This window comes from Andrographis paniculata, unplaced genomic scaffold (assembly GCF_009805555.1).
Source record: "Andrographis paniculata isolate CXL003 unplaced genomic scaffold, ASM980555v1 Contig52END, whole genome shotgun sequence".
NCBI lineage: Eukaryota > Viridiplantae > Streptophyta > Magnoliopsida > Lamiales > Acanthaceae > Andrographis > Andrographis paniculata.
The window spans coordinates 5,215,269-5,241,078 of record NW_026137587.1 but is presented as its reverse complement, the minus strand read 5'-3'; the positions used below and the strand labels follow the sequence as shown (position 1 = coordinate 5,241,078).

The following is a 25,810-nucleotide window of genomic DNA, read 5'->3' as shown; positions in this document are numbered from 1 at the left end:
TCCTTCCTAGCTATAAAAGATTGATTAATAAAATAATAGCATACTGATATAGAATTAGTTATCTTATCACTTTGGAAAAAGAAAATATATATATATATATGTAATTCAAACTTCAGTTTATTTTAAGTGTATATCTGCATCTGCATCTACATTACTCTAGAATGAATTAATTAAAATATACCCCTACCCTACCCTCTACCCTTCCAAAATGAATTGCCTGTCAGATTTAGTTCTCACCGAATGAATATATGAAATGCTCATGTTGCCTCCACAGGCTCCTTAGTAGCAACATTCTTGCTTTTTGGTCGTCCACTTCTCCTCACATTTTTACTCTGCAGAAGCTTCAGAGCCTTCTCCAGGGATATCTCATCAGGCTTAAGATTCTGCAATAATTATTACATCACATCCATTCACCCTAAACTTGCTAGCATATATGCATTTATCGATCGACTATCAATACACACAACAAACAAACACATAAGAATAACAATAAAAAGACAATTTACCTTGGGTACAGAAGCAAAGGTGCGCCTATGCCAAATGTTGAATCCAGTGCCTCCAATCTTTAAAACCACGGGCTGATTATCATCCGGGTGACTTCCCTGGAAGACAAAGCAGCTTATCAATAGTCTGAACAATTATTGGAAAGGATACGATACTGATAATTGGAAACATACATACCAAGGTCACTGGATACTTGAGTAATTCTAGGGCATCTTCCAATGTAATAGATTCTACATCTTTTATCTGTCACAGCAGTGAAACATATATTATTCAAGTTCATCAAGAAAGCTTATGTGAAATGCAAAAAATCCCTTCTTGTATCTTTCTAGAATACATCAAATAAAGCCTCCCATTGGGGGTAATGGTAAATTGCTCTGTTTCTACATATTATATAGTTAGTTGTATAGCTACTATATGAATTTGATCATTTGCTCTGTTTCTACATATTATATAGTTAGTTGTATGACTACTATATGAATTTGATCATTTATTTGCTAAACAATGGACATAAATATGTAATCAAAACTTCAAACTTTGTCCGCAGCCTAAACATGTTTAGAAAGAGGTTGTTACATATTTTTACACATACTCGAGAAACTGAGGCTCGTTTAGGTACATTCCCCTTTCCGTCTTCACCAAGTTGCACATAGTATCCATAAGGGCCTTTCTTTAAAAGAACCTACAAAGTCGGAAATAAAAATAATAATAATTAAATAAATAACGGAAGATAATATATGTAGACACAATAAGAAAGTTACTAATCTAGCAATTGACAGTTGGCAGAGCACAACCTTCTCATTTGTTTCTGGATTTAAACCAAGTAACTTAGGCTCCGGAATACTGTCCTTTCGCAGTTCAGGATCCGTTTCTGCATCATCCTCACTGCAGAGAGCTTTAGCAATATACCTGCAGCAGATAAACTGGAGTTTTAGAAATAAATGATTAACAAATGAGCATCCAACCTGTGACATTTTAAACTCACTCACTTGCACTTTGGGTGTTTGTCACATCCTAGGAAGTATCCAGCACCAAACCTACTAACTTTGAATACCAATGTTCCTTCGCCACAGCTCGGGCAAATTCTATTTCCGTCACAAGAAGAAAATAGGAAATTGCTAAATGTTTGCTCCAACAACTTCTCCACTTGGCGGATATGGACATCACTTACAGACTCACAGTACTTGCTAAATCTTGCCCAGTAACCTTTCAGAAAGCCTTTCCCATCGGTAATTCCAGCAGATATATTGTCTAGTTCAGTCTCCATATCAGCAGTGAAGCTATAAGCTGTAACCTCAGAGAAATAATGAGAGAGAAAGGCAGACACCATTCGACCACGAAATTCAGGATAGAGAGTCCTGCCCTTAGATGTTATGTATTTTCTATCCTTCAGCACCTTAATAGTGGTTGCATATGTCGAAGGCCTTCCAATGCCAAGTTCCTCCAGCATTTTTACAAGGGAACCCTCTGAGTACCGTGATGGAGGCTGTGTATAATGCTGTTGGGGTTCTGTTTGGGCCAAAGACAAGGATTCACCAACCACTAAACTACTCAAAACCTCAAATGCTCCATAACGATGATCCTCATCATCCTCATTATTTCTGGTTCTTTTCATTTCAAGATCATTATAAGCAGCTTGGAAACCTGGAAATTCCACCCTTGAACATGACGAACGGAAAATTATAGAATTATTATCATTCCCAATATCGCATTGTATCTGCTCAATGATGGCAGGTTCCATTTGGCATGCCATCGTGCGCGACCATATAAGTGTATATAACCTCAGGGAGTCATCATCCAGCACCCCAACAAGCATTGATGGTAGTCTTCGGATGTCAGTGGGTCTAATGGCTTCATGGGCTTCCTGAGAATTCTTTACCTTTTTAAAATACTTGCGTGGAGATTTTACAGCAAAATTCCTACCATACTTTTCCCCAACAAAGGATAGAATATCATTAGCAGCTTCATTTGACAGCTGTACTCCATCAGTTCTCATGTAAGTTATAAGTCCTGTTGCCTTGTCATCTGATAACTGGACTCCTTCATACAACTTTTGTGCCACTTTCATTGTGTATGATGCACTGAAGTTCAATTTGTTTGAGGCATCTTGTTGAAGAGTTGATGTTATGTAGGGCGTCGGTGGATTTCTTCGAATGTTGCTGGTTTTGGAGCCTACGACTTGAAACTGTGTCAGAAAAATCTGTTCTTCAATACCTTTTGCCTCCGCATTCGAGCTAATGGACAGCTGACTCAGCCTTTTGGAATCAAAATGAGTTAAATGTGATGAGAGAAGAACATTGTTATCTGCATTTGGATTTTCCTTCTGAAACTGAGCACCAATCGTCCAGTATTCCTGGGCTTTGAATTCATCAATTTCCTTTTCCCTGTCACATATAAGAGCCAGGGCAGCAGATTGGACACGTCCAGCAGACTGGCAGCCAGGCAACTTCCTCCATAATAAAGGTGAAATATTGAATCCAATCAAGTAATCAAGAGCGCGTCGTGCGAGATATGCATTCACCAAATCTGCATCAATCTCTCGTGGAGACTGGAGCGCACTTTTAATGGATGATTCAGTTATTTCATTAAAGACAACTCTTGCAACAGTGACGCCTTCATGCAAAACATCCTGTTGCTGCAACATCTCAATGATGTGCCAAGCAATTGCCTCTCCTTCACGATCAGGATCTGAGGCGAGAAGAAGATTCTTTGCTCTGGAACAGAAACAACAAATGATAACAAGCCAGTCACAAACAACATTAACATACTCAAAGAACAAAAAGTGAACTTTGTGTTTTGGATCTTCTAAATTTGTGGTTAGAAGCAGAGAGCTTTAGCAAATAAAGAACTATACCCGCTTAACGCAGCCTTTATACTCTTAAGATGAGACCAAGCAGCTGTCGGGACTTCCCAAACCATACTAAAGTCATTATCAGGCCGAACAGATCCAGATCTTGCAGCCAAATCCCTAACATGGCCATAACTAGGTAAGACCTCAAACATTTCACCAACATATCCTTGAATAACTTTAGCCTTTGTAACAGATTCCACCACCAAGACAGTTTTAGCAACAGGTGGGTATAATTGAGGCCAAGTCTTTTGATCCTGAGACTTAGCTTTGGTTATGAAGGATGAATTTTCACCTATAAGTTCCGTATCAGACTTCAGAACAGAATGGCCGTTCACATCAGATTTCCCCTTCTTGGCCGAACTCCTAACTGCCTTCTTTGCCCCATTCTTTTTTGAAATGTTTTTATCAGCTTCTTCAGTTTGAATACCTGTAGTTGAATTAAACTGTCTATGCATAGTTAGAAGACTTAAACTGTCTATGCATAGTTAATCAAAACTATGTTGCAGTAATTAAAATCCGATTAACTTAAAAGATAGATTTCTAACCTCTGTATTTGATTCTATAGAAGATTGTTTATTTTTAATATTCCTTGTCTTTCTTGCTCCTGTCACTTTCTTAGAGCTGTCTGGTGCATCTGCTGCTTCACCATGGGTTGACTGATGTTGTTTTTTCGTGCTTCTAGATTTCGGCGCAACTTTATTTGTGCTCTTTGGTTTTCTTGCCCTTTTGATAACTGTGGAATTGTCCTCATCCTTCACAGTTGAGCTAACTAATAAGGACAACTCATCTCTGTCTTCCGAACTGCTACTTGTTGCTTGTAGCTTGAATGTCTCCTGTTCATGAGGAGAACATGCCTTTGGCCATTTCTTGTGCTTATTAAATGTTTCGAATGAACAGCTTCTCCAACTACTCGCACTTTTAGCATGAACAACATAATTTAGGGAACCTATTACGGGGACCTGAAAAAATGTCTTGGTGGTACTAACAAAGTAAGTTGAACTATGTGTGTGTGTTATCCCATAACTTGGAAAATTTAAAGGCTTTCTGGAGTTAGAAAATGAATATTCAAAAGGCATCCTGACTCGTAATGTGGAGAGCGGGTGACGAGCATTTATAGAACTCCTCAGCAAACAAACCATCCTTTCTGACTTCATACTTAAAGCACATGGCATACTAACTCTTAGCGGAGACTTCTCTGCATTCACAATGGAACGCTTTAAACAGATCTGAGGGTAACTTTGCAATGCCATATTCTGCACATAAAAGGATAATTAGAAAAACTCTTCACCATATAACCAAAGAAAAATTTGAGGATCCATATGACATGGAAGAACTTTAAATGAGAGCAATGATTTCTGAATATCATGTGTAGTGAAAATGGTTTACTTCTTTGTGGGCACTCTATCAAAGCATACAAAATTTCTCCTGTTTTTTTTTTTTTTTATTAATTTTGTATAACATTTAAGAACTAAAGCACATGCAAAAGATAAAATCTGATTAAGTAAATAAATTAATTCAATCAAAGTGAGTTACTAAAATTTTCTTAAACTAGCAGAAAAAGGGAAAGCAACATATGAACAGAGCCACATGTATTGCAAAAAAACAATTGAGGTGCACCAACCAAATGACAACCAACTAAAAGCCTTTACTGGCATTTCTCATCGCAAGACAATGCAGGCTATTAGCTAATCCATTGCACAAAGAAGAACAATTTGCATCACGATTGGCCAACAAATCCATTGCACAAAGAAGAAACTCACCAAGTAACGCACAACTTACCATAATAGGATTATGAACTGCAGGAGTTTTCAATGAAAATATATCCACCCAAAACACACACACACACACACACACCAAAAAGATAAATACTTCAAAATTGGCATGAAAGAAGGTTAATTTTTCATCCCATCAGTATGCCTAAACTCGTAAATCACAATTAAGGAGACCCACAAATTCCGCTTTCGAATATTACCATCACAAGGGCATAGGAAGCAGGAGCTTTTGAAGTCCGAAAAAGCTCAGTATAATCTACCCTCAAATTTAGCCGAAATTAGGCTTTCAGCTCATAGCCATTGAAAATTAAGGGTCATTGAATCGAATACAATAGAAACGGAAGCAGCAGCAGCAGCAGCAGCAGCAGCAATTAAGTGAGATTAATCTAATCGATGCACCACACAAAAGAATTACCGCAAAGAAGAAACTGAAATGCCGGGAGGGAGTGACCGGAGAGCGCTCCACATGAACATGGAAGTATAGCGTTAAACCCTACGGAGATTTAGTGAAATATCATTTAAACCTAGACTTCCCATCCAGTTCGGACCGCCCGTTACACCACTTATTATTCTTTCTATTTTTATTATTACTAAATAAAAAATTATTTCAAAATTGTTTTCTATGTTTTAATAAAAGATTTATTTTTTTAATATTTCAATATATAAATTGAAAAATATATATGAATTTTTTATTATATAAAAACTAGTTTCTCATTGCTTTATAAATATAGATTTATTGTTTATAAAATAAATAAATATTAATATATTTTTAATAATAACTTTATATAAAAATGTGTGTTACTTTTGTGAAAAATATTTTTTTAAAAAATTCATATGTAAAAAAATATTTTTTTGAACTCACATATTATATATATTTATTATTTTTATATAATTTATATAAATATTTTTAAAATTATTTTATAACAAATTATATAAATAAAACCATAATTTCACGATCACATGTTTAATTCTTAGGCGGCGAGCCATGTGATTTTTGCATTTTTTATTACAATACAAATTGATGTTATACAATTTATCAAAATAAAAATATTAAAATATTTAATAAATTTATATTATTTTTAATTTATTACGAAACTATAAAAGAGCTCTTCAAATTGGGAAGTAGAGAGTAGTATATATTTTTTTCAATTAAAAAAAGAATAAAAAGAAAAAAAAAATTAAAGGACTGAAAGAGAAATAGTTATATCAATAAACCCTACCCTCATCAACCAACGGCCGCCGTTTTCTCTTCTTCGCCTCCGCTTCCCGTCGGCGTCTCCGCCTTCATTTTCCTATTTTTCCAGCCACGTCGTCTTCTCGCACAGGCCGAGCCTTTTCCGAGACTATCAGATATGCTGCGTTGGAAACCACGACGGTGTCCGGCTACGGATTTAGTAATATTTTGAATTCAGAGGTTTTTGGAATTAGGGTTTTTAAGTAGTAGCACTGTTTTGCGCAGAAAACAGTTTAGGGAGCCATGGGCAAATCCAGAGGAAAGAAAAGAGAAACAGTGCTATCTGAAGAAGTATCCGAAGCAAAAATAGAAGGGGGAGCAAGCGAAACATTGGATGTGAAAATCAAAGTTATTTCTGAGACTGCGGAAAACAAAACCGCTCCTGTACTTGGTTACTTTCCGTCTGGTTACGATCCGCTGAAGAATTCGACAAGGTCAAGTTCTAGTGTAAAGATTTACAGGAATGTGAAATCTCGGAATCCGAAGAACCCCAGGATGCAGGTGGCGGTTGGAGTGAAAGGGTCCAATGTGAATTTTGTCGGAACTAACTATACCGGTGAGGCTACGGTGCCACAATTATGTAATTATGCTCTTGGAGTGTTTGATAAAGAGTCACGAACTTTGAAAATGGTTCCCATTGCCGCGAATAGGGTAATTATTTCATTCTCTCTGTTTTGTTAGTTTTATTTGATGTGATAAGATAAATCCGAGTGCTAGTTCTTCAGGATTGTTAGATTGGAAGCGAAAAACAAAATTGTTTTCATGATTTGAGATGTTTGGGTTTTGCAAATTTCTTTTTTAATGTTGTGTTTGTTTGTATGACGGCAGATTTTTCGATTGGAACCGAAACTGGAAGAACAGGAGCCGTCTGAGGATGAGGGTGGGGATGAACCTAAGGAAGAAATCATGGTGGAGAGTTCTAATAATCAGTTTAAAAATTTGACTGTATTGTATTCAACAAAGAAGGATCTCAGAAGGGTACTCGCCCAACTCTATCTAGACGATAAATTATTTGCATATTTTTACTATTTGAATATGGAACAATGAAGTAGATGATGATGATGAGATGAAATGGTTAATCTTTAGCTATAACATTTAAATTCATGTGCAGATGTATTACTGGAGAAATAGTTTGTGTCAAAATCTTAAATAATTTGAGCACTCTAACGAGGCGGTGTTGTTTGAAATCATGAATTCAGGATATGAAGCGAGAAATCCTGCGACAAACAGAAGGTCCACCGGGAACTCAAGAAGAGATGGACAAGAAGTTAAAAGCAATCGAGATAAACAAGGAGGCACTTGAAGCTATTAATTCTACAGTGAATGCTGAAAATGTTCCACCTTATAATCTGGATGCTACTTCACCAGATATGGCATATCCACTCGACCAAATAATTTTGAAAGGAGATTGGGATTACCTTCTGGATGTTTTTGAGCTTGCTGAAGCTGGAACTGGAATGGATCCTAGTGCCTACCCGTCTTTTGTATGCAACCGATTTGATAAATTGCATGATGTTGAGGTGAGCATTTTAGCAATCTCTGCCTTCTAGGCATCCTAAATTTTACTTTTATGTTATTTTAAATAGTGTACTGCTTACAAGAATTATTTTTTTAGTACTGCATTTATTTTCTTTTTCTTCTATTTTATGTCATTTAGCATCTTGAATCCCTTCTGGATCTGAATTAGAAGTGAATTAAGTTAGAGTTTTAAATGAACAATTCTGTGAATGAAGCATTCGATTGATGTATTTACAATTTAACATGCAAAAATATTAACCTTTGCTATGAACCATTAATGTTAGAATTATTTTTCAAATGATAGGATCCCCTCAATTATCTTCTTCATCTGAGAGTATGCCATTGCTCAATGAAGTGAACATATTAATCAATATTTGATTTGAATAATTTGATTTATTTTCCTTGATCATTTTCTTCTCTGCTCTTGCTTGTAGGATGAGTCAAAGAGAATGCAAGTCGCCAGCATATTGTCCTACATGACTCATCTCATCAAGTTCAGGGATAAACATTCTATGGATGGTGTATCGTCTGCAAAGGGCCACAAAATGCCTAGTCTCTTGTACCAGAAGTTCGCCTCAATGTTTAACGTCACAAGCAAATCAAGAATTCCAGAAGATAAGCAAAAGCTTCTCATCAGCTACATTTTGGTGCTCACTCTGTTTATTGATGACTTCAAGACTGAGCCTTCAGATATAGCCAAGGATCTTCGGATGGATACCTTAACGGTAAGAACACATTATGAGTACTTAGGCTGCAAGTTTATGCGACATAATCAAGTCTTCATGGCAACCCTTCCAGTCCCACTACAATTTCAGACACTTAAAAGAAAGAGGAGAAGAAAGTAAGTGGCACGCCTATGATCCCTTTATCTTTCTCCATTTTTCATTTACTATCGAGCACTAATTAGATTGTGAAAACTTGCCTGTAGTAGATTGTGAAAACTTGCCTGTAGCCTTTGTGCTTTGCTATATTTTTGTTCTCAGTTTTGGAATTTTGAAACAAGATCTTATTCATGATTTTGCAATATATATACAAACGTATTGAGCCATTCTAAATTCTTGATTTGTGTTGACGCAATGTGGAACAGTTGATTTGATGAGAAATTAGGTCTCTATGATCAACATATAACATATGTGTATGGATTGAGTATTGGCAATTTTCTGTCAAATGGGCAATCAAAATTGTATATTTGAAGAATGTCGACAATCTTATTGGCTCATGTCCGATGTTCACAAACTGATCCTTGTAAGTATCCTCTGCTCCAATCTTCGTATTCCTTTTGTTGAAATCAAATAGAATAAGAAATACAATTTGCACGAATTACTTCAAAATGCTGTTCAGCTCCTGTTTATCATTACTGGTGATGCTAAATATTATTGGAAAGTGTGTGTTAAAATGTCTGCATCAGAAAATCTTTAATTTCTTATTAAGATATAGAGCCATATAGGAATACTATTTTTATGCTAAGACTTGTTTGAGGAGGAAATTATCCATAAAATGTGCATTTCTGTTGAGCATTTGGTCTTCAAATACCCAAATTTGTGATTGTTGTGTTGTGCAGATGAGAACATTAGTTGTTCTAAATAAAACAGGTTCTTAAGAATCTCTGGTATAATTATATTCCCATATTCAAGAAAACAGACACAATCCATCATATCATATTGGAGCTAGTTCAAAAGATGGATAAGAAAATTTTATTTCCAGGATATGTATCTTCAATATGGCAAAGAAAATCCTTGGCAATTCAATTCAAATCTCAACCTCAGGGAACTTGGGACATTCATTGCCTAAGCAAGGGGCACCTATTATTCAAAAACAGGAAAAAAGGACTATGTTCCCCTCTTCGACCAAGTTCCCAACAGAGCATCCGTGAAAACCATGTCAAAACAACATTTGCTTCGAACAAGCATACATAATCATCAATCTGTAAAACTACAGAAAAGAATTGGAAGGAAAATGTCAGTTTCAAAACCGGTTTAAAGCAGCATAGACTCTGGATTCTCGATGTAGCCTTTGAAGGCCTTGAGCCATTCTGCTCCGATGGCGCCTGAATAAGTCCAGTTCATTTCATTAGAGAAGTTGAATTTTTCGCCAAAACAAAAATAATTGCATATCATTAGTAGAAGCCAATCGAGCAACTTACCATCGATGACACGATGATCACAGCTTAGTGTCACAGTCATGAACGATGCAAAGTTATAAAGTTCAGGTCGGGCGCCAGCAATAACCCGTTTCTCAGCTGCTTGTTCAGATGGATATTTGAGTGAGAACGAAGCCCGATGTCTATAAACTTTAAAGAAAAAAGAAGAAAAATTGACATTGGATGGAAGATGATTTACCTGATCCAACGGCTAGAATGCCTGCCTGAGGGGGGTTGATTATGGCACAGAATTGCTTGATTCCAAACGGACCTCCTAAGTTCGACACTGTGAACGTCCCACCCTGCAGCCATAAAAGTTTCAAGATCAATATGGTGCAGTTAAGTAGTCTCAGTGAAAGCACGTCGTTGAGGGTTCTTTGGTACCTCGTAATCTTCTGGCTTCAAGCTGTTTTCTTTGGCTTTCTGAGCTAGAATCTTAACTTCATCGGAAATTGTCGCTAAACCTTTCTTGTCAGCATCCTATAAAAAACAAAAGTAGGATCAGAGAATTGCTGTTGCTGGGGTGTATGATAAGCCTATGACACAAACAACACCTTACCCTAATCACAGGAACATACAATCCATTGTCTGTTTGGACAGCGACGTTGATATTAACATTGTGAAACCTGTATCAGACATAGAAGATGCTTCAATTAGAAGCCATGTTAAGTCGACCATGACTTTGATTTGCTAAGCACACTTACTGGCGGATGTAGTCGTTTGTCCACGAACTGTTACATTGAGGAACCTTTTTAAGAGCCAATGCAGCAGCCTGCGCATTCAAACAGCATCAAATAAACCAACTGCAAGAAACTCGATATTCAACTAATGAATACGAAAAAAAAAAAAAGAGAAGCTGACATGGTGTAACCAAAAGTCGGGATTACCTTAATCACAAGATCATTGACGGAAATCCTTTTCCCGCCTGAAGATTCTTGCAATGTGTTCAGCTTGCTGCGCAGTCTGCAGAGAAGTATTAATTAATCAAGACATGTATAAAAAGTTTGGTCGAAGCAAATCAGCATTTGCATAAAGACTGGATACTCACTCCATAAGCTTGTCAACACATGTATCTACAGTAAGATAATAATGTGGGATTGTTTGCTTTGATTGCAACAATCGCGATGCTGTCACCTGCCACGGAACGGAAAATAAGCATCAGCCGCTATACTAGTTTTGATGAAAAACTCAATGCATATAACTTCCTTTACTGTCTTATAACATTTTTAGTGTAATGACAACCAGCCCCATACCTTTCTAATTTGCGAATGTGGAATGTCGGTGTAATCCAGAGAAGTAGAAATAGCAGCAGCATCAGATTTAGGAGCAGCCTTACCAGGTGAAGCTACAAATAAACAAAAGAAAAGAAAAGAAAAAGAAATTAAGGTAAGTTGCTAGAATCAAAATCAATTAACCGACTTCAGCAAAGAAGCGAATCCAAAACAACACAAAGTCACAAATTAAGAAACCTCTAAGGGGGCACAGACACTGAGCCACATGAAAAAATAAAAAGGAGAACTACCTAGATAATCTTCGATATCAGCCTTCACAATGCGCCCCCCGGGACCAGTTCCCTTGATGTTTGAAAGTGATACCTGAAATGATGTACGAAATCACATTGCATGAGCACTAGTTTGTGCACGTAAACAAATCCACCATCCGACTAGAGCATTTCATTTTACATTATTATCTTCCGCAAGTTTCCTAGCAAGAGGACTGGCAAAAATACGATCTCCACCCGCTGATGGAGCACTAGGTTTTGGTGCTTTGGCCTCAGGCACAGCAGCAGGTGCTGGTGCAGATTCTTCTTTTTGTGGAGCCCGAGCAGAGGGTTTTTCAGGTGCGGGTGAGGATGCAGCACCAGAAGCTGAAGGTGTGTAGTCCTTAAATTTTGCAATGTCCTCCTCCTCTTCAACAGTTATGGCAATTATCTACAGACAATCCGATAGTACATCAGTATGAAAGAATAAGGCAACCTATATAAATTGATTCCAAAGCCTGTTACCTATCCTGAATATATGTCCATTCACTAAAAAAAATGTATGAGACAATGCACATACGAATTCCTTTACTTCCTACAAGATACATACCTCTCCAACTTTAATCCCGCTTGATCCTTCCTCGCGCAAAATTTTTGCTAAATACCCTTCCTCCATGCACTCCATCTCCACAGTTGCTTTGTCCTTTGCATAAATAGAAATAAACTTAGAATTTACAAATCGCACTCGTTTTGAGGAAGATTAGAGAATCGAGGGAACCATACCGTTTCCACTTCACAGAGTACTTCCCCAGGAGCTACTTTGTCACCCTCTTTCTTCAGCCACTTTGCAATGTTACCCTATATCATAGAAAAGAAGAAACACTTAGTATGATATTTGTGGATGTTGAAGTGAGAAGTGATTTAGGGAGAACTTTTGGCAGATGCATGCCTCTGTCATTGTAGGCGAGAGTGAGGGCATTCCAATCTCTTGGTGTGGTGGAAGATCTGAAACACAGCAGCATGTTTGGCAGTAAGTACAATCCGTGGGCAAGTATTGAAATATGCAAATCCTAGAAAAAGGTTATCTAAGGATGATTTAACTTGTACAACTGAAGACAAATTTTAAGATCCATAAGTGTAAGCCATTCCTTCATTTTTTATAGCCTGAGTCCAACAAAAACATTAACTATTGGGATTATGTACTGACCTGAATTGGATGAAAAGCTTCTGGCCAAATACAGTGGTTGACTGAAACAGACAATTTCAGACAGGTCAGCAAGAATTGCGTTTATTATAATATAGAAAGATAAATGGGCCGCTGGAGATGCTGTAACCTGTTGTATAATGCGCCGATTGTTGGTGCATTACCCTTCCTTGCAGTCCAAAAAAAACTTCCCTGGTTCCTTCCCAGCCCGGTTATCTTCATAACATAATTCAAATCCCATGTTTCCATAATGTCCCCAAATTAACAAAAATTTTACATTCAACACCAGAAAACACAAATAGAAAATGTTCCAAGAAATTCAATCACCATGGTTCCTTCAGCTGACGAACAGCATAGATTAGAAATGCCTCCATTGAAGCTTTTTGGAATGCTGTTCTTATCCCCAGGTCCACTACCAAGAGGTCTAGGCCTTGAAATATCTAGTTAACACAGAAAACACTCAAATCAAGCTTTTTTCTAAAGAGAAGAGAGGCTAAGGCATATATAGAATATATGTGTGACATATGCAGCAGCACTACAGTGTAAGATCTTTATTGACATCCTCGATATTTGCCACAGAATTGGATGCAGCTGCACCAGTCAAGTCATGCAAGAAGCCAAAGATCTAACAAAATGTAAATATCATATATTGGTTCTTGAACTCCTCTAAAACTTAAAACCAATTATATAATTCCTTTTCACCATCTAAACAGAATTTCTTGACAGATTGGCTGCTTTATAGTTTATACACCCCTTTTAATTTTAATATGTGTAAGTTTAAATTATAAAGACTTCAAAACTATCAACTTATTATCACTTTAGATAGGTCCTGCCATTTGGAACTTGACCTACAATTGTTTACAAGTAAACTATAGCAAGTTAAATACATAAAGTGGAATAAGGGGATTTGAAACTTTATCTAGTGTTAACAGTAAGGACATGTGATTCAATTAAATACATCAATCGAAGGTGCTGTGGACTGCATACTTACCACTGCAATAATATTTTAAGGCAGGAACTAATAAAATTAAGGAGCTACAAAGACAGACAGGAAGCAAAACCTCAACTTAAGCCATGTGGTAGAAATACTGATGATATGCAATGTTGTTAAAGCAAAGCTGAGAAACTTACAGTCTATTTTATCAGTCAATGGCCTCGCATCATTTGTAAACCACCGTACAGAAAGTCCATGACTTTGTAAAGCATTACGTGCTTGTTGGAACTGTAAGCGAAAGGAATTTTTAGATAGCTACAGACAAAGTATAGTATATGTTCGATGCTACATCAAGGAATAAGGCTTCCCTTTTTCTTCTGGCAAAAGGATATTTCACAATAAAAGCGATAATGATTTAATTGGTCATGGAAGTTTAAAATCAGCATCCTTTAACCTCAAACAGAGAGAGCAAACACAGTCAACAATTGCCATTTTTCATTCCCAAAATGAAGAACTATCAAATCCTCAATCGTTCTTACAACCATGAATCCAATAAGACAGATGTTCCATAGTACCAACCCACCACTCATGAACCCCCTCATATTACAACTATCTCCTTCCAATATGGACTCCAAATTTTTACAAAACACACTCACCGAAACCATCTCCGTCAATCATCGAAACGACAACAAGGAAAGGCCAAAAGGACACAGAGATTGCGCAATAAACTGAAATCAAGTCTCCAGATTAACATTTTAACCAAAAAAAATAAAACACCGAGCTCAAGTAAGATCCGAATCAGATATCACATCGAGTTATCTACTGAATCACACACAGATTGCCCAATAAAATTGAAATCATTCAAGCGCACAAACTGACGATCTGCTTTCTTAAAATAATTATAAGGAGAGAGAGCGATGAATGGAGTACCTTCTTAGCGTGATGGAGAATTCGAGCAGCGGGCGGCATGTCGGAATCTCGAGGTCACACCAGACAAAGATCAAATCCCTTAAGATGGCCAATATATGTGTGTATACAAACGAGTGAGAAGGTTTCTTTTGTGAATTGAAATCGAGCGAAGAGAAGAGAAGAGAAGGGCACGACACAGAGAAGAAGAGATGGGCCCGAAAAGGAGGCCGCTATTTGTTGAATATAAAAAATACAAATACAAATCAAAATCAAACTCAAATAGGAAAGTCAGTGAATAGCACACAAACGTCGGGCATCGCTATTTCGCCCTCTATTTTAGCTTATACATACACCCCACTCTCGGATTTAATATTATTTTTATTTTTATTATTATATGTGCAATGATAAGTTTTTGTAATATAAATAAAAATTAAATAATATTTTTATATTAATGTATAATTATTATCTTTTAAAAAAAATAATTTGAAATAAAAGAAAATAAAAATATAAAAGTAGTACTTTAAATTAGAATTATTGAGATATATTTTATAGTTTTAATAAATAAAAAAAATCAACATTCAATATAAAATACCAATATTATCTTAGTATAATTGACACAAACATTGTGAATGTATAGCAAAAATATCTAGTTCAAACAAAAACAAAACCAGTTTTTGTGTGTCGTGATTGTAGGAATAATTGTGAGGCTTCATTCAATTACTCTCTCTCTGTTTCGGAGTTATAATCTTAGTTGTGTTACGCACGATATTTAAAGAATATTGATATTATATTGATAATAGGTAAAAAATATAGGTAAAAGATATTTTTGTCCTTATAAATATATTAGTATAAAAGATAGTGATAATTGTGTAATAACAATGAAAGAGTAATGATAGTTATATAGTAATATAATTATTTATGAAAATAAAACTATTGTTTTGGTACGAACAAAAATAGTAATAAAGACACGAAATAGAGTATTTGATAGTCCTTCCAATTTATAGTAGTTACTACGGATGTGTTTGTTTTTTTTTTTTTATAATTTTTATATTTATATTCAATTTGTTCGTTTTCAGATGAATTTATTTATTTATTTATTTTGGTATTGATAATTATATTGGTAATATAAAAAGTTAAAATTTAAATAATTGTTATATAAATATGAATTGATATGATATTTTAAATATATAATAAATTTATAGTATAATATAAAAAAATAATTATTTAATATAATATTTTTAAAAAATTATATAATAAAAATATGCAGTAAAATTCACAAAAAAAATACAACTTTAATATTTTACTTCCTACTATTATTTATCCTTATTCGAAATAGTTTATTTATTTATTTTTAAAAATATTTTATTAATTTTAAAAATATTTTCAAAAATAATAACAAAGAGCAAATATTATTGGGGAGGTACTATTAGAAAAAGGAATAAGTTTTCCAGTCTCCCTGAGCGGGAGGGAGGGAAGGAGCGTCTCCGTGATTCGTGAAGAAGATTTTATCATTCGATTTCTGGCCTTGATCGTCACCGTGGCAACGAATCCCGATCAATTCGCGGAAGAGCACAACTGTGATGGGTAATCAGAAGCAAAAGTGGACGGCGGAGGAGGAGGCAGCGCTCAGGGCGGGGGTGGAGAAGCACGGAGTCGGAAAGTGGAAGAATATTATTGTAGACGCAGAATTCGCGCCGACGCTTGTCAACCGCTCCAATGTCGACCTCAAGGTTTCTCTTCCCTTCTCCTGCATTCAATTTTCGTTTATCGGTCGTTTTTTTTCTCTTTTTTCTGGTTGCAGTTTGATCTTATATGGCGCACTGATCTTTTTGATTAGTCACTGGTGTCTGTCGATATACTGTACACAGTGGTTCTAAAATCATGAATTGGACCACATTGTGTGTGTTGTTTTTTTTTTGTCCATCATCAATGCATGTTATCGCACTATTTTACAGTTGTGGTTTTTTCAAATGTGTATGCTAATGCAGAGTGATTATTTTAGTATGTTTGAGATGTTATTGATTTGTTGTATATAGTTCCATGTGATTGATGTTGTTGGGAGGAAAGGTTGAGTGGTTGTTTTATATTTTAGTGTCTTTGGCCAGAATAATATGAATATGTCCTAGTACTATTTGATTAGAAGCCTCCTTGTTTTTACGCCTGAATTTCACATGATCATTGTTGGTTTCATAATTTTGTCAATGTCTACTTTGGGGGCTTATTTTATTGCAGAATTGTTACTGTTTTTCAAGTTACACATCCACACACATCCATTGAAGTTTGAGATTATATTATTAAGAGTATATAGAAAGTGCATGCTTGTCTTATGTGTCAGATTATTGTTCAAGCAAGGAAGCATTGTTTGTGTTAGAAGGTAGATGTATATGTGTAGTATGTATAGATTTCCATGCTCTAATACTTCTCTTGTCATTATAGCCATTTGATCTCTTCAAGCCTCTTAAAATATGTCAATTGAAAAACTTTTGTCTTTCTGCTTTGGTCCTTGGGGAAGGTTTTCTACAACTGGAAGACTAACTATAATTAAAGGAATACACACAAAAAAAAAAAAAAAAGAAGAAAAAATAAGAAGTCTTTGACTGTTGATTTATGCACATTCAACCTTCTGTGAGCGGTTTCTATAATAAGGAATAAACTAGGAAATGAGAATAACTTTGGGGCAAGTACGCTGAAAAAGAAAATATTTAAGAATGCCAGTAACATGTGTGTTTTGAAGGATTCTTGGTAGCAAAATGTTCAGATTGGGAGAAATTCCTGAAAAATGTTAAATTATGTAGAATTTTGCTCCAAATACTCATCACACAAAGACCTGTATGACCTCCTCCAGGCTCCAGTAGTGCAACTCTCTCCGCGAAACAAATAATGGTTATGCTAAACTGAATAATACATACTAGATTTTGCGTAGTGATATGTTAATATATCATGAATCTTCTTTTATATATTTGTGCAAATTGTGAACTTGATCATAATAATATCCAGCTGTTTATCATGGTGAAAACTAAACATCTTTGTAACTATCCAACCTAGAAATTGAATCTTGAAACTTTTAAGCACATGGCCATGCTGTAGACTGTAGTTATTGTGGAATATCTCCGAGCCTGCTTATCAAGGTCATCTAAGCTCCTCTTATGTTGTTATGCTATTTTTAAGTGTATGTTATAGTGAGAATGCATTTTTGGAATTTTAATGATAGGTTGTTTATCATGTTGAAAGTCTTTAAGCAAATAATTTGGCTGCTTCTCATCTAGTCCTTTCTTCTTATATATTGTGAAAATAAATTTCTTAATCACTTTATTGGGTAAATAATCAGGACAAATGGCGGAACATGGGTGCTAATCAGGGAAATGTCTCTACTACTCCCAAAGTAAATGTAACTACATCAACAGCTGAGTCACCCAAAACTGGAACCAGTTCTCCTGTTTCTAAGTCAAAGGAAAAAACAAACGGAAGCCTTCGCCGGAGCTCTCCGGATGGCCGAACCACCCCCACGTATGTTAATTCTTTCAATATATCTGGAATTTAAGCATGTCGCCTTTTAGTCTGATTTAAGCTTCAATTTTTTTCACCATTCTACATTTGCTTTGTAAGCCTTTCATAAATCATAACATCTTGTTCCAGATATGCAAGTATGTTGTGTGCGTGTATATTTATGTATTGTATTGTTAACCTCTTATTTGGTATTATACTAAAGATTCTCTTTCATTTATCGTCTCAGATACAGCTCAATGATAGCTGAAGCACTTTCAGCTCTGAATGATCCCTCTGGTTCTAGTCTCAGTGCAATTGCAGAGTTTATTGAGGTTAGATGGGTATTCTATTTCTTCTACTATCATAATATTTGTGCACATTTGAGGAAGGGGGCCTTGACATTGTTCTAGTCTATGATCATTTTATATCACAAAGGGGCTTTATGGATTACATCCATTTATCTAAATTGGCTTCTTGCAACTCAACAATCTTGCTCGTTAAATTTACACATAATCTTCATCTAAAATGTTGATCTCCAATGCCTTGTGTTTGACAGGCAAAGTATGAAGTGCATGCAAATTTCAGAAGGTTATTGAGTTCGAAGTTGGGTAGACTTGCCGGCCGAGGTAAAATTGGGAAGGTACGCTGAGTTCTACTCTCATAAACTATCCCATTTGCAATTTATGTTATGAATTTAGGCTGCTGTTTGATATTACAAACGCTGCAAATGAACTATGAACTAACAACACATAGCAATTACGCAATATGTTTTTTATGTGCTGACTGGGCAAATGAGTTTGATTCGCTTGTCAGCACTTTATAATTTATGGGACCTGAATCATTATGTTCTGATTGCCACTTGTAAATTGAAATGGCTTTATGATAAGTGGACATCGAATTTCTAACTTACATATTGAAATTTCTACACTTTGTGCATTGCTTATCCTCACTTGTGTTAGAATTGTACGTATCTAACTTATATGTTGAAATCTCCATTGCTAGTGCAATACAGAACATGGCCATCAACGTTACAAGTTGAATGATTCTGGATTAAATCCTAAACTGACAACAACTCCGGCGCAAAGGAATGTCAAAGAAAGACCATTTCAGCAGCCTAATGCATTTCAGAAGTCGGGATTCAGTCCTGAGCTGACAACCCCTGCGCAAAGGGATGCAAGACCATTTCTGCAGACTGGATTTAATCAGTTCGCCGCCCAAAGACCATTTCTGCAGACTGGATTTAATCAGTTCACCGCGCAAAGGCCATTTCTGCAGACTGGATTTAATCCTGAACTTCCGAGTCCAGCGCAGTGGGATTTCGGACATAGACCATTTCAGCAGTCTAGTGTAACCTACCGTCACCATACTACTAAAGATGTTTGTACGTCTAACCTCATCTACCCTTCCGATACTATTGAAGATGCAGCTTCAATAGCCGCGCGATGCGTCGCTGAGGCAGAAAATAAAGCGTTCGTTGCAGCCCAGGCGATGAAGGAGTCCGATAGAGTCATGCAATTGGCTGAAGATGCACTTGTGATGCAGACACTTTGTGAAGAGTTTCTTCAACAATGTAAGTCCTTGTTGCTACCTTAAGCCATATCCCGACTCCATAAATTTTCACTTCTTTTAAACGACGTATCTCGTTTTTTTCCAGGTTCTCAAGACGGATACATAAGCATTAATTAGCTGCATTCGTATGCTAACAGCTACTAATTCTTCGGTGTACATAAGATCTGTCGAGAAAGAAGTCACACCAATTTCTCCGTTCCCTTAGATGATCGATGTTTTGCAAGTTAGAAGTTTTGCACATCTCTACTGATTTCCTTTATGCTATGTTGAACCCGAAAAATACAACACCATGCTATAAGTAAAGGGGGATACGATACACTACAAGAGGTAATTTTCGAAGTATAAGATTCAAAAGACAGACAAACTACGATAAAAATTGCTCAAAAAATCTGGTACACAAATGTTCAGCCACAAATGTCAATGAGTCGCTGTCTGGTTCGAAACAAAGCGCGAATATTTTAATGACGACGGATGCAAGAATTCATAAAAGAGTAGATTTTTCCAGCTACAAACGCAGTAAACTTTGCTTGAACAAAATTCCTTGCCTGAACTGCGTTGGCATTGTCGATTCCAAGCTGCTTTCTACAAGAGCACAAGTCCAAGCTCCGATGGTCTTAAAACTTGCTTCAGTCGATAATTGTAAAGATAGTAATGAAGCTTCCCATCTCCCGGGCCGAATTTCAGCTCCTTCAAGAAGGTTTCGTTGTGCATAACATCCAGCGCATTGAAGACATCAAAATCCTTCTTCTTGGCGACGATCAAGGCGTCGTTCATCAATTGGAGTAACGGAGTCCTCGTGGAAACATTGTAATAAGAATAAGCAGCCTTCAAAATAGAGTGGTTTTGGTTACCAAGTATTGAAGACGGAAGTGTGTAGAAACTGCAGAAATCGGTGATCTCATGAGTTTCAGGACTTTCGACCAAATAGCTATCCACGACATTTTCCTTCGGAAGCAGCCAGTGCTCTACGTCGTTCTCGTCAAAGTCCGGTGCAACGACAAATTGCTTCAGGTAATTCCTCAGCAGCCGAGTAACCGCAGGAACATCATGAGGCTCCATCTTTCTGAACCCGGGGGTCGCTGTCTTGTCTGGTAACTTATACAGCTTTATTGTTCGACTCATTGTCATCCTCGCACCTAGCCTGGAGAACCCAACATCAATTAGCTTCTTAGGGTTCAATGATCTGTGCCAATATTGACAAGTCGTTATCGGTGTAGGAAGAACGACGCCAGCTGTATATGCCGCCTGCCAGATATTCTCCAAATGAACCCGTCGAGTAACCTCTTTGATCATTACTGGAGCAAGCCTTTTCGATCGAAGCTTCTTATGAACACACAGAAAGTTCACCTCCGCCATCAAGACAACAGTGTCACGGGCTCGGATTCTTGCAGGAATGCCCGTAATAAATGCAACCAATTTCTTTGATGCCTTCACCCTCACCCCAATATGCCAGCTCCGGAAATAGCCAGGTGGCCGAAGAGCCCAGCTAAGAAACTCCTTCGAGTAATTGAATCTAAACATGTTCTCGTCATCCTCCACATAATTATGGGTCAGCAAAGTGTACACTTCGCTGCATACTTCCTCAGAATCTAAATCGCAAGTAATCCACTCATAGGGAGCCGGAAGATTATAAGGATCTTGTTTGACTTCAGACACCAGCGTTGGTGGTTCAATCGGGCCCTCGGGCAGACTCGAATCTCCAAGATCCTTGAACTGCCCAACAGGTTGGGTTTCCCAAAACTTGTGCCTTTTCGAAAGGGAAAATGACTCTTGGACCTTCCTAGCTAGTGCATCAATTGACATTTCATTCTCGTTTTCTGAAGGTACGCTCTTGTCATCGTAGGTGTTTTCAGTCGGTGCATCGTTATCAGCCATTCTGTAAAGGACTTATCTGATAAAGACAGCAGCTCATATCAAATTTCTAGTAAAACCAGACACAAATTTGACCTAAATACTATGATTCAGGCAAATAACAAAAAGAATTCATTACAGATCTCTGGTAACACTTTCTCAAATTCAATTTTTAGAAAACATGACCTTATGCTTAAGATAGAATGATGCGGATGTAGCAAGAACACTACACAGAGTTAAATTTCCACATGAAAATAGCATTAGTGAATGAAAATCATCTGAATATGAGGATCATCAAGTAACATCTAACAAATGATTAATCTCTTACACTAGCTGAACAAGATCAACGTTAGAGCATAACATATCACTGTACTAAAGATTCTTAATTCCGCTAATCACTCAAGACACCTGTTTTAAGGGAGAACTGCAGATTTACTAAGCATCGTCGGATCCAAAATTAGCGAAAATCTCCTAGAATTCCTAATTATTCCCCGTACTGAAATTCAATTTCACAGAAATTACTAACCAAAACAAAACCAGACATCAGTGAACTATTAAAAATTCAATAAAAGAAAGCAGGGGGAAAAAAAACAGATCATTAGGATCCGAACCAGCAAAAAATTCCCAACAAGGAACTGCGATGGTGCTCACCTCTACCGCGATTCAAAATGCAAAACCACTGAAGATCTCCGACTTCAGCAAACTGCAATCTTCTTCCAAAACCGCAATCCGCTACGCAAATTAACTCCGATTCTATTCTTAAGACAGGAACGAAGTGATTGATTTGATGGGCGTCAGGAAAAACGGGACCAAGGAATCAATCACATTGGATTTTCAGCTGAGGCAGATGCTCCTCCATTAACCCTAACTCTCATGGGCATTTTAGACATTTCACTCAACTCCATACGAATTGGACCCTTAATCACAGATCAGCTAAATTATAAAATTTAAATGGACCCAAGGCCCATTAAAGCTTAGGCCCAAAATAGAATACAATTTATTGCCTTGCGGAACTCCTCAATTTTTCACTTTCCAAATTTAATAGGTCTTTTTTGCCCTAGCCGCAAGGGTAGTATAAAAACGAGCAATCTCATCATTGGCAGCCATTGGCATCTGCATACAGCGTGATTCCGAAACTACGCTCGCGTTCTAAACTCCGCGGCACGGATCCGAGGAGTTTTGATTGTCCGGCGCTTAATTGACCGCGTGGATATTCTGTTTGTAATCAGGATTTGAGAGGTTTGAATGATTTCTCACTGGTTTCGCCGTTTTTGTTTTAAAAAATTAGTTTATGTCCGTGTCGATTTTTGGATAATCTCTGAATGCATTGTGGTTGTTATTGTTTTCGCTTTGCGGTGTGTTAATGTTCTGGAGATTTGGATTTCTGTTTATAAGTTGATTTGCTTTGATCTTTGAACTATGCGCCGTTTTTATTTCTGTGAAATACGTAGAATGCTTCGATGCCCGTTGTGCCTGCGAGTTTTTATTTATTTATTGTTTTTCTTGAGTGGATATGATTGTGAGGCCGAGGTAGAGTTGAGGAAATGGACACTCTGTGTGCTGCAATGATTCTTCCTTTATTGCATTTGTTTGTTTGTCGATTTATTCTGTTTCTGTTGTAGAAATCTTTGTTTTGATAACAATAGGTTCTCTTGTGTTGCTTTGTGTGAGATATAGACTCTTGAGAGTTCGCCAGGCATGATAGATTTGGGGAATGTGAGTTGGGGCCTAAATTGTACTTATTTAGTACTTGATGATAGCCTACTGACTCTTATACTGTCATTCCCCGACATGGGAACAGAAGTTTAATGCTTGTACTCCATATTAAATGGCTTGCGAGTTTGGCTCTTCTGTGACATTTAATCTTCAAAAAGGAATGGCTTTGTGGCTATTCTCTCCCATCAGTAGTAATTTGAACTATGTTTTCAGATAGTATTCTTTAATTTGCCTTTTTTCCTTACTTTCACTATTTGCCTTAGTGCTTTATTCTATACCTTTCAATCATAAGTTATTACATGACCTATATTCTAACATGTAGTTGCTAATTTGCCAATAACACTGCAGAATTATGGCTACTGTAACACCTGAAGGAGCACAATTCGATGCACGCCAGTATGATGCTAAGATGTCCGAACTGTGAGTTCTTAATTCTAATGCTAATGGTATACTCTATTCCGTTTGTTCTAGTATTTGATTGTTGAAATTTGCAAGTTGAGGCATTATTTGTTGTTTGGTTTTCTGCTTCAGGCTCCAATCTGATGATGGGCAAGACTTCTTTACTTCCTATGATGAAGTTTTTGATACCTTTGATATTATGGGTCTTCAGGAGAACCTCCTCAGAGGCATTTATGCATATGGTATGCTTGCAGATAAACTGTTTCTTACTGATCGCTTTCTCAAGCCTCAGCATTTTCACTGAGCAGTAATTTTTCTTCGTCAATTTTTGCACGTTCATGATTTTTTTTCCTTGTGTTCCATACAGGTTTTGAAAAGCCTTCAGCCATCCAGCAGAGGGGAATCGTTCCATTCTGCAAGGGAATTGATGTGATTCAGCAAGCTCAGTCTGGAACCGGAAAAACTGCAACCTTTTGCTCTGGAATTCTGCAGCAGCTTGATTATGGCTTAACACAGTGCCAGGCCTTAGTCTTGGCACCCACCAGGGAACTTGCCCAACAGATCGAGAAGGTTATGCGAGCTCTCGGTGACTACCTAGGTGTTAAGGTCCATGCATGTGTTGGTGGAACCAGTGTTCGTGAGGATCAGAGGATCCTTGCTGCTGGTGTCCACGTCGTTGTTGGAACCCCCGGGCGTGTCTTCGATATGCTTCGGAGGCAGTCACTCCGCGCTGACTACATCAAGATGTTTGTATTGGATGAGGCTGATGAAATGCTCTCCCGTGGCTTTAAGGATCAGGTATTCATAATGATTTACCATTCTATGATCGTCACCATCATCTCAATTATTTCCTAATCATGTGATGTTTTGCTGTTAGATATATGATATTTTCCAACTGCTGCCGCCTAAGATTCAAGTCGGAGTTTTTTCTGCTACCATGCCACCTGAAGCTCTTGAGATCACCCGGAAGTTCATGAACAAACCGGTGAGAATTCTGGTGAAGAGAGACGAGCTTACTCTTGAGGGTATAAAGCAGTTCTACGTCAATGTCGATAAGGAAGAGTGGAAGCTGGAGACACTCTGCGATCTGTACGAAACCCTTGCCATCACTCAGAGTGTCATCTTTGTGAACACCAGACGTAAGGTCGACTGGCTTACCGACAAAATGCGATCCCGGGACCACACTGTCTCGGCCACCCACGGGGATATGGATCAGAATACTCGTGACATCATTATGCGCGAGTTTCGCTCCGGTTCTTCTCGTGTTCTGATCACGACTGATCTCTTGGCTCGTGGTATTGATGTGCAGCAGGTCTCTCTTGTCATAAACTACGACCTCCCAACGCAGCCGGAAAACTATCTCCATAGAATTGGAAGAAGTGGAAGGTTCGGAAGAAAGGGAGTCGCCATAAACTTCGCGACGCTCGACGACGAGAAAATGCTGCATGACATTCAGAAGTTCTACAATGTCACCATTGAAGAGCTTCCATCAAATGTTGCTGACCTTATCTGAGGTATGTTTTTTAGGCTTTTTGTTTCGGCTGCAGAGTAGATGAGGAGGTGGGGGCGTTTGGAAGTTTGTTATTTGATAGTTAACTAGTGTTTTTACCTTTATTTTTAATATTGGTTTTTTTTTGGGATCTATCTTAATTAAATTGCAAAGAGATGAATTATTTTTGTTACACCACACTTTCATCGTCATCATCTTAGTGGCCTTAGAGAGAGAGATGCGATTTTTGTTTGTAGGTATGCATGCTAGTCTTTGGATTGTTTTTGCCCCAAATTTGTGGTTTAAATTTAGATCTGAGTTTAAATTATTTGGAACTATATTCATTGAGTCTTATTCTCTATTGGAACTCAATCAATATAGCTATACAACGAATAGTGCTTCTCCATGAAAATCCCATTAAATATTTATTTTCTATTAAAATATCTCATCGAAAAAATCTAAATATAGATCGAAAGATCTAGTTACCACTGTAATTTCTTACCATTCTTTTAATATATAATTTCTGATTATTTTTCTTTGAAAGATATCATTTTTCATAATGACAAAAGCACCAAATAAGTATCGCCCTAGAAACAGATTCAAAACACAATTACAACCTTTATATAAAAAATCTAGGGATACAAAACGTAATTGCACAATACCTACTAAATTAATTAATTAACCAACGTTTTTTTTATTACATTTTAGGGTTTTATTATTATTATTATTTTATTTTTTTCAAATATTTACCATGCAT

General features: G+C 37.0%; 6 protein-coding genes across 7 annotated transcripts; 3 read left to right on the top strand and 3 right to left on the bottom strand.

The window, feature by feature from the left end:
* Positions 1-47: 47 nt before the first annotated feature.
* LOC127254787 (uncharacterized) lies at positions 48-5,666 on the bottom strand. Of its 2 annotated transcripts, none has more exons than XM_051280063.1 (9): positions 5,325-5,666; positions 3,898-4,605; positions 3,356-3,795; positions 1,491-3,215; positions 1,296-1,410; positions 1,094-1,183; positions 682-747; positions 507-602; positions 48-383 (listed from the first exon to the last, which is right to left on the bottom strand). In XM_051280063.1, exons 1-9 carry the CDS (start codon positions 5,325-5,327, stop codon positions 258-260), a joined length of 3,369 nt encoding a protein of 1,122 aa, XP_051136020.1. In that variant the 5' UTR covers positions 5,328-5,666; the 3' UTR covers positions 48-257. The 2 variants fall into 2 exon arrangements, with proteins under 2 accessions (XP_051136020.1, XP_051136021.1); XM_051280064.1 differs by having other exon boundaries at positions 5,540-5,666.
* A 634-nt stretch (positions 5,667-6,300) lies between these two features.
* LOC127253994 (uncharacterized) lies at positions 6,301-8,954 on the top strand. The gene is made up of 4 exons (XM_051278828.1): positions 6,301-7,009; positions 7,187-7,336; positions 7,558-7,878; positions 8,311-8,954. Exons 1-4 carry the CDS (start codon positions 6,602-6,604, stop codon positions 8,719-8,721), a joined length of 1,290 nt encoding a protein of 429 aa, XP_051134785.1. The 5' UTR covers positions 6,301-6,601; the 3' UTR covers positions 8,722-8,954.
* A 590-nt stretch (positions 8,955-9,544) lies between these two features.
* LOC127253992 (dihydrolipoyllysine-residue acetyltransferase component 3 of pyruvate dehydrogenase complex, mitochondrial-like) lies at positions 9,545-14,788 on the bottom strand. Its single transcript, XM_051278825.1, has 19 exons — positions 14,565-14,788; positions 13,832-13,922; positions 13,028-13,140; positions 12,831-12,916; positions 12,704-12,744; positions 12,446-12,501; positions 12,280-12,354; positions 12,107-12,199; positions 11,699-11,947; positions 11,539-11,611; positions 11,270-11,361; positions 11,065-11,150; positions 10,904-10,979; positions 10,721-10,788; positions 10,576-10,642; positions 10,401-10,496; positions 10,216-10,318; positions 10,020-10,115; positions 9,545-9,923 (listed from the first exon to the last, which is right to left on the bottom strand). Exons 1-19 carry the CDS (start codon positions 14,601-14,603, stop codon positions 9,853-9,855), a joined length of 1,671 nt encoding a protein of 556 aa, XP_051134782.1. The 5' UTR covers positions 14,604-14,788; the 3' UTR covers positions 9,545-9,852.
* Positions 14,789-16,000: 1,212 nt separating this feature from the next.
* LOC127253995 (single myb histone 4-like) lies at positions 16,001-19,882 on the top strand. The gene is made up of 6 exons (XM_051278829.1): positions 16,001-16,273; positions 17,872-18,050; positions 18,277-18,361; positions 18,586-18,669; positions 19,032-19,599; positions 19,684-19,882. The coding sequence occupies exons 1-6, from the start codon at positions 16,124-16,126 to the stop codon at positions 19,713-19,715; spliced, it is 1,098 nt and encodes a 365-aa protein (XP_051134786.1). The 5' UTR covers positions 16,001-16,123; the 3' UTR covers positions 19,716-19,882.
* A 63-nt stretch (positions 19,883-19,945) lies between these two features.
* LOC127253993 (glycylpeptide N-tetradecanoyltransferase 1) lies at positions 19,946-22,287 on the bottom strand. Its single transcript, XM_051278826.1, has 2 exons — positions 22,101-22,287; positions 19,946-21,489 (listed from the first exon to the last, which is right to left on the bottom strand). Exon 2 carries the CDS (start codon positions 21,471-21,473, stop codon positions 20,181-20,183), a length of 1,293 nt encoding a protein of 430 aa, XP_051134783.1. The 5' UTR covers positions 21,474-21,489; positions 22,101-22,287; the 3' UTR covers positions 19,946-20,180.
* A 204-nt stretch (positions 22,288-22,491) lies between these two features.
* LOC127254746 (eukaryotic initiation factor 4A-8-like) lies at positions 22,492-25,288 on the top strand. The gene is made up of 5 exons (XM_051280007.1): positions 22,492-22,688; positions 23,514-23,585; positions 23,697-23,806; positions 23,932-24,362; positions 24,442-25,288. Exons 2-5 carry the CDS (start codon positions 23,518-23,520, stop codon positions 25,075-25,077), a joined length of 1,245 nt encoding a protein of 414 aa, XP_051135964.1. The 5' UTR covers positions 22,492-22,688; positions 23,514-23,517; the 3' UTR covers positions 25,078-25,288.
* The last annotated feature ends 522 nt before the right edge of the window (positions 25,289-25,810 follow it).

Bases quoted from the DNA above. Each gene is read 5' to 3' on its own strand.
- LOC127254787 (XM_051280063.1), bottom strand. The intron at 3,796-3,897 runs GTTAGAAATCTA...ATGCATAGACAG, and splicing joins CTATAGAATCAAATACAGAG to TTTAATTCAACTACAGGTAT. The intron at 603-681 runs GTATGTATGTTT...TTTGTCTTCCAG, and splicing joins TCAAGTATCCAGTGACCTTG to GGAAGTCACCCGGATGATAA.
- LOC127253994 (XM_051278828.1), top strand. From the start codon at position 6,602: ATGGGCAAATCCAGAGGAAAGAAAAGAGAAACAGTGCTATCTGAAGAA. The intron at 7,337-7,557 runs GTACTCGCCCAA...TCATGAATTCAG, and splicing joins CAAAGAAGGATCTCAGAAGG to GATATGAAGCGAGAAATCCT. The intron at 7,879-8,310 runs GTGAGCATTTTA...TCTTGCTTGTAG, and splicing joins ATAAATTGCATGATGTTGAG to GATGAGTCAAAGAGAATGCA.
- LOC127253992 (XM_051278825.1), bottom strand. From the start codon at position 14,603: ATGCCGCCCGCTGCTCGAATTCTCCATCACGCTAAGAAG. The intron at 11,362-11,538 runs GTAGTTCTCCTT...GTTTATTTGTAG, and splicing joins TGATATCGAAGATTATCTAG to CTTCACCTGGTAAGGCTGCT. The intron at 10,319-10,400 runs GTACCAAAGAAC...TTATGGCTGCAG, and splicing joins TGAAGCCAGAAGATTACGAG to GGTGGGACGTTCACAGTGTC.
- LOC127253995 (XM_051278829.1), top strand. From the start codon at position 16,124: ATGGGTAATCAGAAGCAAAAGTGGACGGCGGAGGAGGAGGCAGCGCTC. The intron at 18,051-18,276 runs GTATGTTAATTC...TTATCGTCTCAG, and splicing joins GATGGCCGAACCACCCCCAC to ATACAGCTCAATGATAGCTG. The intron at 18,362-18,585 runs GTTAGATGGGTA...TGTGTTTGACAG, and splicing joins CAATTGCAGAGTTTATTGAG to GCAAAGTATGAAGTGCATGC.
- LOC127253993 (XM_051278826.1), bottom strand. From the start codon at position 21,473: ATGGCTGATAACGATGCACCGACTGAAAACACCTACGATGACAAGAGC.
- LOC127254746 (XM_051280007.1), top strand. From the start codon at position 23,518: ATGGCTACTGTAACACCTGAAGGAGCACAATTCGATGCACGCCAGTAT. The intron at 23,586-23,696 runs GTGAGTTCTTAA...TTTCTGCTTCAG, and splicing joins GATGCTAAGATGTCCGAACT to GCTCCAATCTGATGATGGGC. The intron at 23,807-23,931 runs GTATGCTTGCAG...TGTTCCATACAG, and splicing joins CAGAGGCATTTATGCATATG to GTTTTGAAAAGCCTTCAGCC.